General features: G+C 45.9%; 1 protein-coding gene across 5 annotated transcripts in view; it reads right to left on the bottom strand.

The window, feature by feature from the left end:
* Window positions 1-12,215, bottom strand: part of ANKRD17 (ankyrin repeat domain 17) — a 69,039-nt gene that overhangs the window by 41,394 nt on the left and 15,430 nt on the right. Inside the window, exon 1 of one of the 5 annotated variants that reach the window (XM_036383101.2) lies at window positions 11,346-11,390. The exons of the other annotated variants lie outside the window; for them this stretch is intronic. Within the exon in view, the coding sequence (XP_036238994.1) occupies window positions 11,346-11,378 (33 nt within the window). The 5' untranslated portion in view covers window positions 11,379-11,390. Of the gene's footprint in view, window positions 1-11,345; window positions 11,391-12,215 lie in introns of those variants that run through there. 5 annotated transcript variants of the gene reach the window in all.

The following is a 12,215-nucleotide window of genomic DNA, read 5'->3' as shown; positions in this document are numbered from 1 at the left end:
ATTCACAGGAAAATTCCCTCCTCTCCTCCGCACGCTGCATTCCCAGCAGCATACACAGCAATAAAAACACAGGGACAGGCATACTGAAAGCTGGAGCTATGAGAAGGTTGTGAAACTGCAAGGAATAATATTCTTTTCCCATTTCAAACCCTCATTCCAAGCACTTGGCATACTTCCACATGAAGCAAATTCATGCATTAACTGGTATTCAGCTGCAACCGTTCATGCGAGAAAAAATTCATGCCAGTGTAAAAATAGCAACACCTCATCTCACTATCATTTTAACTTCCCTGCCCAAATTTCACATTTATGTGGGGGGAAAAACACACATTTTAGTCTCTGACATGAATAACAAGATATAAACATCTCTATAAAAAAGCCACTGAAACACACACTCATGTGTCTGAAAGCTGAGCTTCAGACAACACTGTTACATCAACAATATAAAGCTGCCACATTTTCAATCCAAGCCCTCAACACAAGTTCGCATCTTCACCCTCCTCCCAACCCTCCCTCAACCAGAACTTCTGACAGAAACCCCTTCTTTTGGAGCAGCTTTCAAAGAACTGACCTCAGAAGCAAAGCTTTGACAGTATATGCATAACTCCTGTGTATCACTGGGGATGGATGTGGTGGTCTGCATCAGAGCCACAGACAAACAGCAGCACCTGTAATAAAGGTTCTTCCCATGCCATTGCAGAACCAAAATGGAAACCAATCCCTGCAAAAGACCCAACAGCTGAGGGCTACTAAAGGGACAGCTTGAGCCTATGCAGGCATTTTTTGCCATCCTGAGCAAGTCACCTGTCAAGTCTTCCTCACTGTTACATCTATTTAGCAGAGACCAAGTAAAGGGATCACATAACCATGAAGAAGGAGATGGTACCATTGAGCTTCCCAGAATCACCCTCATTGCCAAAATCCCCAAATGTCACACCTGAAGAACTGCAGCCCCTAAGACTCTCCCTCAAGTACCTGAGGTAAGCACCACCTAAGCTACTTAACAAATTACTTACAGGGCCACTCAAACAAGAGCTGCCTCACCACAGCCCTGAAAAGCTTAGAGGGGTTACGTTCCCTCTGACCCCCCAGACTGTGCCACAGGCTCGGTAACAAGAGCTACAGAAATAGCATTCTGGAGTTTTCCTGAAGGACAGCTCAAGGACTCTAAACTTCCTTGTATAAGCACATCCTGAGGATCATCACCAGACTCAGAAAGATCCTTAAACATGACACAGCCAGCTCTGACTGATTCAGCAGCAAGAACTGAGGAAGACAAAGAACACAAGCAGTACAGGACAATGTAGTTCTGCAGTAGGTGCTACATGAAGTTGTTTCAACTTGGTCAATTCAGTAATTAAAACCTGGGAAGCACACGAAGCATGACTCTGCTCTGAACAGAAGATTCTAGCCCTCTACCTGAAACACAGCTCACTGGCAGCAGCACCAGCATCTGCAGACAACCTGTGCACTGCTGAGAAAGGACTGGAGTCCTGCTGTGCACTGCTACGTCCTATTCGTCGCTGCCCTACTTTCAAGGGACTAATTATTCTCTTAAGCCTTGTTTAAGGAAGGTGAGCTCCCAAGAAAGAGAAAATCCTTCTCTAACAGTTAATCACGTTCCTTGTCCACCGGACTCACCTTTTGCCTTGACTGTCCAAGGATAGATTTGGCTAATTCTCAATACAAGACACTCCTAAGCATGCCATGAAGCACCTACACTGACAGATCCACAGGGACTGGCTTGGATCCTTGAAGCATCTTCCTTTAAAATGACACCTAAGGAAAAGGTGAAGACCTAAAAGAAACCCCAAAACCCTCAGCTCTTAAAAACACAAATGCATTGTTTCAATCTTATCTCTACAAGAGTCAAGGTTGAAATCCCAAAGATAATTTATTATCTTTATCAATGATTAACTTGAGGGGGCTTTTCCACACGTTACTTGCCAGCAGAGTCTTCAAGGAGAAGTATCTTGAGCCCTCTTCTCACAGCTCAATAAGCAGCCATTTCTATGTCACACTCAGATTTTGCTGCAACAGACCTCAACCCTTCACTCATCTTTTGAAAAGGGAGTTCAGCTTTGCACAACTCAAGGTGGAACAACTTCTCACAAATACTTTTTCTGGAATATTTCCCCCATTCCATTTGCCCAGCCTCATGCACTGTGTCCAAGTTTCAGCTCAGAACTGTGCACACCCATCCATTTCCAGCTGAAACAAGTTGTTTTTCTAAGGATTGTAGCTCAGCACAGCTGAACAATGGAAACACCACATCCCAGCTCCTAAGTGGACAAAGCCAGCAGCAACAAAGCTCTGGGCAGACTGAGCTGTGGGGCCTTGCCTTCACCCACATTTCCTAACAGCACAGCTGAAGTGTGTCCATGCAGGAGCAGCTCTCTCCCATCTGAGCACATGATCCTTCCTTGCAGTGCAGCCAGCCCTCGGATCAAAGCAGCTCCTCCAGAGCCCACGCCAAGCAAGCTGCTGAACTTAGCAACCATGCAGATCCAGAGGAAAAAGAGGACAGGCATTTACAGGTCATCATGCCAGTCACAGGCAAGACCACCCTCCTACCCCTCAATCAGGATCATCTATGGCCATCCAAACTCAATTTCCCAAAAGGAAGCCTCTGCATGGTGAGTTTTCCCTGACAAAACATGCTACATTTTTAAGGTTAAGAAGAGACAAACCACGGACTTTTCCAGTCTTCAACAATAAATGCTCTAAATTTTTACACTGAATGTGCCAGAAAGCATTTCTCAGCCAGCACAGACCTTCAGCAACCAGCCTGGTCAACTTGGCTGCGTTTCTCCTGCATCCACAAGTGACTACAGCAGAAGTACAGCAGCTACAATTCCCATAAGGAGCTTACTCCTGGTTCCTAACTGTTGTCAGATGACTTATTTCTGTCTGTTTCCCAATTCTGATCCTAAAGTCAAACTCATAGTCAAAAGAGAGGACAGCTCACATGCTCATTTACACCACAAAGCTTTCAAACAGAAGACAGACCTCCATTCCATGGAAATCTGACAGCAGACAAGCTATCAAGTCAACAGTATTTCACTTCAACAGTATCAGAAGGCAAGTAAGTAATCCATGTTTGTCCACATTTCATCACCACACACAGATATTGAGATAAACAGATTGGTCAGACCACAGGACAAGAGAAACAACGGGAGCAGAAATAAAGGATCTGGTATCTTGTATAATGAAGTCATTCTGACTCCGAATGTCCTCTCCTATGGACTCAAACACTGCATCTTAAAAAGCTCTAAGGAACTCCTTGCCCTCCCCACACCTTCCAAGGTAACAGCTCTGTTTTCTCCTGGGATGAGGCCCTCCCTACAGCATTTGCAGAAACCCACCACCAGCACCCAGTGGCACCCACCTGTGCAGGGCCAATTTACTACTCAAACTGGATGTGGGGTACACACAAACCTGATGCTTCAGGGAATTCCCCTTCCCAACCACAAAGCCATTCAGTTACTAGCAAAACTAAGAAAAAACACCTTCACTGCTTCATGGACAAGTAAATTTTATTTTTGTAGTAGCTCTTTGAACATTTTCTCATGCCCAAAAATCACCTGGAGAGCTTTCTCTACAAGAGCTGTCACCCAACACTGTGGTGTCTCAAAGCTTTAACAACTCCTGTACAACATCAGGTTAACATCAAGCAAGAAACAAACACACATCCACTTTTTTTTAGCCACTGAAAGGATGATATACCAATCCCAGGATAAGAAAATGGCATTTTGCAGTAGGAGCACAGTGGGTTAATGCAGTGCTGGAAATGAACTGTGGCAAAAAATATTGTCACCCAAGGCACTCACATGCCCTGTCTGTCCCCTCCATGGCAGCAGACTGCCTCCCTGCCTGTGCTCAGGCAAACTAAGATCTACTTGGGAGGAAAAGACATGTCAGTGGCAGACATCCATCTCTCCCAGCATTGCAAGGAAGAAAAGCTGTTCTCCTCCCACTCCAGTCTGCCTGCTTTGCCCACTATGTATAACCCACACTCCCCCTAGAACTGTGTTTCTCCCCCACAAGACAACACTGCGGATTAAAAGCCTTCAAACACAATACTGAAAGCACACCCAGGCAGCATTTCTTCCTCCTTGCTCCTGCAAAAAGAAAATCCTCTCAGAGTCTCAATTCTGATCACTCCTGCGCACACCCTGCCATGGCCGTTTCAGGCACCAGGTCCACAGTCACCCTTAGGACACACAAATTTATTCAACCATTCACTGTGGCCACTGAGCATAAAACACAGCGAGCAAGTGGCCTCAACTGCACAGCACCAGCTGGGTTTCAAACAGAAATAGTTTGAAGCTGCCCACATGTTTTCTTACACAAATTTGGCAGGCAATCTTTCCCTTCTGTAAGTGGTTTTGGTCGGCTGCTCCTCACAACAGCAAGCAAGTGCTCTGCTCTGAAGGATGAGGCAGCAGAAGGGAAGGAGGACATGTGGAGGAGGGACAGGATGAACACACAAACAGCTACTCTGTTCCAGTCCAGCTCAGAATTCCCTTTGGCATGAATGAAACACTGACGTGTGCATGGGCTTCTCACAGCAATACAGCATGTACTGCTGAGCAGATAGATTAAAAAATATAAAAAAATGGCAGGAATGCAAGAACAAATTTTTTCATCAAGCAATGCCACATGTAGCTTGGCTTAGTCAGAGCTTTCCTGTGCCATCATCAAAGCAATTAAGAGCACCAGTTCACTGAAAGGACACCCTAGGAGAGCACTATCCCTCTCTTCACAGTCTTAATGCCAAACACAATTCCAAGGTCTGAAAAAGCCAAACAAATGTAGTTTCTTTGCCCCACAACTCATCTTTCTTGAGACCAGGCTCCTTATCTCAAGCCATGCTATGCTAGGTGACTGATGGACAGGAGGTGTAGACTCTAATCCACATCAGAAACAAAAAATACAACACAACATGGCAGAAATTATTGTTACCAGAAGGACTGAGATTTCAAATATCTAATAATAAAAAAGATGTTGCAGACATGTGCATTTTGCTTGCAGCCTCCCCAAAACTTAAGTGAAACTGTGAAAGCTTCCAGCGTATGAAGGTTTAGCTACCACTTCCCTCACCTTTACTTCCCAAGCCAGGAAACAGCAAAGACACCAGCAAAGCTGCTACTGCCTGAAATTCACCATCACAGCAGAATCTGAGATCAAACCCTACGTAAGATTCAGTTTATGGCAAACTACAGAAATCCCCTTTTTCTTCCTGTGCCGATGACTTCCATCAGAACTTGCTTTTATCCTGCCTCCACAAGTTCTGCAGCTCACATCCAATTTAACCTATCAGGATTGGGGAGGGGACAGGAGAAACCAGAGGTCCTTAGAGGACATCTACATTTCTTCATGTAATTATCTTGCTGAAATAATTATTGATATTAAAAAGTGCTGATATCCCTCATCATGCAGCATAACCAAGTTCACATATTAAGTAGAGACATTAATAATGTTAACCAAATATAATTTGGGAAGATATGGCTAGTTAGGTCAAGAGCTTTGAAATTACTTCAAGTTATTCCACTTTAATTCATTTGTATTTATTCCTGTTCTATAAAGTCAAATGAAGACATGGCTGTGCCACTGTCCCAAACCACCAACCACACTCACACACACAAAAAATGAACCCAACAAAGGAGTGAAACGAACCAGCTGAACCGTAATGCAGATTTCCTTCCCTTTTTTGCCATTTACAAGGCAAGTATTTTTTTCAATGAAGGAACCAGTATGGCCTAGTTCACCAATCTTCTCTTACGATGAGAAGTGAAAGGATAAAGTTACAGCAGGAGACAGTTGGGTTCAGTATCTGATTAGAATTCCTATTGTTACTGCCTGGGGAACTGAGCACAGAAGGAATTATTTCTAATAATTTCAACTCATTTGGTTAAAATTCTGACAAGCTTGACAGTCCCTGAATTCTTCCTTCAATACAAACCACTGTTAGGCATATCTAATAAATGAGTTACAATTTTTTTTGCTCTATTTGGCACACCCAACTGAAAGCTGCAGCATGTTGAAAGGGTTTGAACAGTTTCTAACATATGGTGAATGAACAGACTTGTGAAGGTAGTTAAAGCAAGACATGAGTATGACTACGTCCAAATATATCTATTTTTCCCATCTTATCAAAAAGAGGTTCTATTTAAAAAAAGTAAATCAATGTTTAAGGGCAAAGACAACAAGATGAAGTGGAGTCTTGGCTTTTCAGTGTTTGCTTCCCATGTTAGATATAAACATCACGTGCCAATTTCCTTGCAGTCAACACAACAATTTTAATTTCTAGTCTCTCTTTAATGCTTCCCATCACATCTGTTCCATGAAGATATTTAATGTTATTTATTCCATATTTACATGGCCATTAAGTGACACAGAACCACTATTTATACCAGGCAGTTCCCTGGATTTCCTTCTTGCAGGATTCTGATGCCAAGGCAGTGCAACAGGTTGTTTGGAGTGTGGATTTCAGCTTTAGAGCATGTGACTTCCTATCAGTCAACACAGCCAGCAAATTCCAGGGAGGCAAAGATCTGAAGAGATTTCAGGCACATGCAGGAAAAAAGTAACAAGCACCTTGGCCGTGGAAACAACCTCTTTAAACATTTCTATGAACATTTAAAGACAGGATGTATGAAGAGGTGGGAAAAACCAGAAAAAATCTAAATAAATCCATCTGTCTGAAATATCCCTCTCAATTCTCTCACTGGTTTTTGATTAAGGACTTCATTTGAACCAAGAGCTTAAAAGATGAAGAGCCTGGGTCCAAAGAGACCTTTGCTGATCAAATGATCCCATCTGCTAGTCAAGTCCTTGGCTAAGACTTCCCAGCTACTAAGACCCTCACTGGCAGACAACCATGGAATGATACTGATCTTTTAAATAGTTCCCCTGTATGAAATCAGTTACTTACAAGCTTCTCACACAATAATTGCATTTTTATATTACTGTTACTGAAAGAGATACAGCAATAAAGCATAAACAACAAGAACAGCTTCAAATTATACCATTAAGTCTGTAACCTCTCCCTGCATATCAAGAAGAAACAGGTTAAGACTCAGAGGAATTCTATCCATGAGATTTTCTGTCCCATTTGGGGCTGGGACTAGATGTGGCCCAGACTTAGTAATGGTGCCTCAATGAAAGGGTTACTACAGCAGGGCTCCAACTTACTTGGAAATAAGGCATAGAGAGCCTGTCCTGACAGCCCATGAAAAACTGCAACAACTCAGCTGGATTTCCAGCTGGACTTCAGAGGGGAACCTTCTGAGTCCCTTCCAACTCAGGAGATTCTATGATTGAAATCACCAGGAAATACTGGAGCACACAGCAGCCAACACCGACTTCATATGGGAAATCTCTTTTTAAAGACAAGAAAACAGGTAAAAAGTAAATCAGACAAGATTACTAAGAGAAACTGTGAGAAAGAAAACAAGGAAAGGGTTTGCCTGTTTAAGAGCTGGAACATGGGAAAGCTACTAATGCCCAAACACAGCAATATAATGCTGATTTTAATCTTCAGACCGAGAGACTACAATGTTCATAAATATTAAAAGACTTGGCCTGGTAAAGAAAAGAAAAATTGCCTTGCAGAGGCCTCCCTGACCTCTGAATGTGCAGTGCAGACACGACTCTGCTACTCAGTGTTTGCTGTCCCTCCCAGCAGCGTTCCATGGAGCACCTGTGTGCTCAGGCAGGGCAGTCCCTGCTCTGTGTAAATCCTGTGGTCACCACCTGAACTGTGCTCTGCTGTCCTCACTGTGCTTCAGCTACACAATCCAAGGTCTAACACCTGATCCTTTCATATCACCTCACCTCTCACCTGCACCATTGGCAGCCACATACAAAGCAGGATCTTGGGCATTACTAAATTATCCCCATGACTCCAGTATGAAATCAAATTAAAAAACCCCTTCTGCAGTCAGGAAATACTCCCAATATCACAGTAACAAAGAAAGTTTTCTCACAGTGATTTTAAGTTCCAGTTCAAAGCAGGTGAAAGATATCCACCTTAAGCTAGAAAGGTGAAGGACACAAAACACCGAGTAAGGACACAGAGCAAGCCCCACGTGTGGGCCTGTGCTAGAGCCCAGCCTGTCTCCCTAAAGCCAAGCACAAATGAGCTTTCAAAGGACCTGAAGGTCAGACCACATGGCTGCTGCTCTTGAAAAAGTATCAAACCAACATAGGGAACATAAATTTACCTCTCCAATGTCATAAGCTTCCTAAGTGGATTTCTGAGCTATGAGCCTCACAACACAGACCACATCTTCATCTGTCAGCACTGAACCTCCTATTCTCCCACCCAAGTACTGATCTTGACTAATTCAAGCACCAAAACCACAACTACAGGTGTACGCCAAACCAAGGTCTGCTGTCATGTCACTACTCCTTCCTGGCATGTGCAAGCCAAAACCTGAAAGCTTCAACCCATGCAAAAAGCCTTGTGTCAGTAAAGCCCCACATCACCACACACACATGGTGAGGACACAGGAGCCAAAGCACCAGGTGAGCAGCAGTGAACTGCAGGGTAACCCCACAGTGCTGCCCTCTGATTCACCTGCATCCCCACACAAAGCTTTCCATGCCAGATTCGAGTGACAGAGCTGAGACAATGCTATATCTGCTGAGAGCAGCAAAGCCAGCTCCACTAGTGCACCACCTGCACCTTCTTCCAAGGTGGCCTGAGCACAGGGCAGCCAGGACACTGTGTGAAATCCTCTGGGCTGACAGCCACGTCTGCCTGCAGCTGCATTCCATTTGCTGAAGACTTACTTTTGTTTTAGCATTCACAAGTGATTTTGGCCTCAGAGGCAGCCCTTGCAGGAAGGACCTCTAACACCATCTGAACCTCAGTCTCTTTGGCAACTGAACATACCTAGCCCACTACAGCAAACACCTTTTTTCTGGTTTTAAATTATAAGCAGCTTAGAGGGAGAACATTCTTAAAGATTTTATGAAGACGCAAGGCCTGATGATCACTCCAAACTGAACCAAATACTAAGCAGCACCAATTATTTTCAGAACAACAGAGATGACAGATCTGCTGCCCAAGCAAGAGCAGTTCTCTCCATCTCCACACTGCTGCCTTTAAATGAGCACCAGAAACTGCTCCATGGGAGAAAAACAAAAAAAGCCCTGAAATGGGAAAATAAGACACTCATGGTAAACACTGTTGGAAGTCACAACAGAAACAAGCTTGGAGGGAATTATAAATTGTACTTCAGGACATGGCTTCCAGTGATGTGCTAAGAAACCATCAATAGACTGCACTGGTACCAGAGTACCTGGGAGATTCATGAACTGACTCAGCCATACATCACACACATCTAAAGCCAGGCAGGCCATGCCTGACTCCTGAGGGTGTTTTTTACCTGGATGCAGCTGGTGTTGAGAACAGGAAGTGAATGTGTGATAAAACTGTCAAAAAGAAAAGCCATCACATCCCACTGGGGAGCAAGATGTAATTGCTCATTTCACGCAAGTCCAAATTCTGTTATAGTGACAAAATTAACTCCCCAACTGCCCTTCCAAACTGGACTATAGATAAGCACCAGGTACCTTATTAATTTGACATACTATGAAGTTGCATATGGCAACTGTGGTTAAAATAAAGAACAAAAAAAAAAGGAAAAGCTTTCAGTATGCAATGAGGCAAGTGAAGTACTGAAACATTTATTTGATGGCACAAAGCCCAGTTCACAATTGTTCTTCCTACCTCCCCACACAAACCCAGCCACACACACAGATATTGGTGAAAATGTCTTGCTCATACACCTGTGCCAGTTTATTCAGCACAAAGTGAACAGCTGAGTTAATATTCTGGATGTAATTATGTTTAAGAGTTCCAAAGTCCACACCGAAGTTAACAGCAGTATTCCTATTGATCAAAAATTTTAGGGTAACCTAAGTGTAGCTACTACAGGAAAAAACCTACAGGAGAAGCACTGGTGGAAGCACTATTTTGTCAGAATTCTGACAGCAGCTAATAAGGTTGTGGCTTCTCGTTTACAATAAAGAACGCATGCAAATATTCTGACAAGTCATCTGGCAATGTTTTTGCTTGCAAAACCTGAAAAACCACAGGAACAAGAAAAAGGTATTTCATAAAATGGTTTGGAATATCATCTCGCTCCAGCCCCTGCCATGGGCAGGGACACCTTCCACTATCCCACGTTGCTCCAGGCCCTGTTCAACCCAGCCTTGCACACTTACAGGGATCCAGGGGCAGCCACAGCTTCTCTGGGCAACCTGGGCCAGGGAACATTTCCTTGAACTATTACAGCAAATATAACCTGTAATACAGACCTGCTTCACTCTATGACTTCTGGGCTGGTCCCTCCATTTGGCTGAAAGGTTACTTCCAGCCTACCCTCACAGGAAGAGATTATGCCATTTATTTCATAATAAATTACTGCTGCAGAGGGAGATCTACTTCTGTAGAGGAAGCAAGAACAGGCTACATTTAGACAACTGGAAATGCAGTAAGAGGAATTATATGCTGCAAGAAACATGCCTCTCTGCTCTGCTGAGACCCCACCTTGAGTCCTGCCTCCAGCTCTGGGGTCCTCAGCAGAGGAAGGACATGGAGCTGCTGGAGAGACTCCAGAGGAGGCCACCAAGGTGATCACAGGGATGGAGCCCCTTTGCTATGAAGAAAGGCTGAGAGAATGGGGATTGTTCAGCTTGGAAGAAAAAGGCTTCAGGGTGACCCAATTGTGGCCTTCCAGCACCTGAAGGGAACTTGCAGGAAAAAGGAGGAGACACTACTTACAAGAGCGTGCAGTGACAGCACAAGGGGGAATGGCTTTGAATTGACTGAGAGTAGATTTAGGTATCAGGAAGAAATCCTTCCCTGTGAGGGTGCTGAGGCCCTGGCACAGGCTGCCCAGAGAAGCGGTGGCTGCCCCTGGATCCCTGGAAGTGCCCAAGGCCAGGCCGGACAGGGTGTGGAGCAGCCTGGGATAGTGGGAGGCGTCCCTGCCCACGGCACAGGGCTGGAATGGGATGATCCTCAGGGTCCCTTCCAACCCAAGCTATTCTGTGATTCCACAATTCTATGGAACGGAAACACTGGCAACAAAGATTAAAAGAGAGAGAGAGTTATGGCAGGCAGTGGCTGAAATCACCGCTAATGTGACCGCAATGTCACCGCCGGGGCTGCGCGTCCCGCACCCTCCCGCCGGGGGGGGCAGCGCCGGTGCCCGGCCCCGTCCGCCCGGGCCCCACCGAGCGCCGCAGCCCCAACGGCCGGGGCCGGGGTGCCGGCCCCGCGGCCCCCCGCCATCCCCGGGCCCCCTTTGTTCGCGGCCCGGCCGTACCTCCAGGATGTCCTCCAGCACGTACGCCTCCATCGCGGCCGCCCGCGCCCCGCCTCACCGCGCCGCCGCCATGCCCCGCCGCCCCCTCCCTCACGGCCGGGCCCCCCCCCGCCGGCGGCACGGGAACAGGAAATGGACCGTTCCACCCCGTGCGCGCCCGGCGCCTACCACCGCGTGCGGGGGGGCGGGGGGGGGGGGGGGCGGCTGCGCGCCGCTCCCCAACGCCCGCGCCGCGGGGACGGACACACCGAGCAATTGAACGGAAAAAAACCGAGCAGAACCAGCTCGTTTTTATATGTCCCGTGGATCATTTCACCTCCTTCCCCGCCGCGAACTCGCAGAAACCTCAGCCCTTAGGTTAGGCAGATCCGTGCCATGCCACATTTGTTTCTGTGCTGTGACCTGGCTTCCCATTAGACCAGACCCTCCCGGAGCTCTTCCAGTGCTGCTCCATCAGCTGCACGCATCCCTCCCTCCTCCGGCCAGCTCCCGGCTGGCAGCAATTCCAGAAACTGGCTGTGACACCGGGAGAAAAAGGTGCTGACCGCACGGAGCAAGGTTAGCACCTCTTCCACAATGCAGCTTTGAGAAACATCATCATCTACCCACCCGGATGAGCACCTACTTCTTACCTACACATGTCTCTGCCTAACCCAAACCATGGGCCAAAAGATAATATCTTACATATTCCACAACCCTAGATGACAGTGAGACCAATTCTGTACGCTGCAGGTCAAAATCACTGAGCATTCATATCTGCAGCTCTCAAAATAACTAATTTTCCAGTTCAAAACATCCAGCATAATAATCTTGTCAACCCCCCAAAAATCTCCTCTCTCATGATGTCATTTCAGCAGAGCACAAAGGAGT

The sequence above is a fragment of the Molothrus ater genome, chromosome 4 (assembly GCF_012460135.2).
Source record: "Molothrus ater isolate BHLD 08-10-18 breed brown headed cowbird chromosome 4, BPBGC_Mater_1.1, whole genome shotgun sequence".
Taxonomy (NCBI): domain Eukaryota; kingdom Metazoa; phylum Chordata; class Aves; order Passeriformes; family Icteridae; genus Molothrus; species Molothrus ater.
This window is presented reverse-complemented; position numbering and strand designations above follow the sequence as displayed.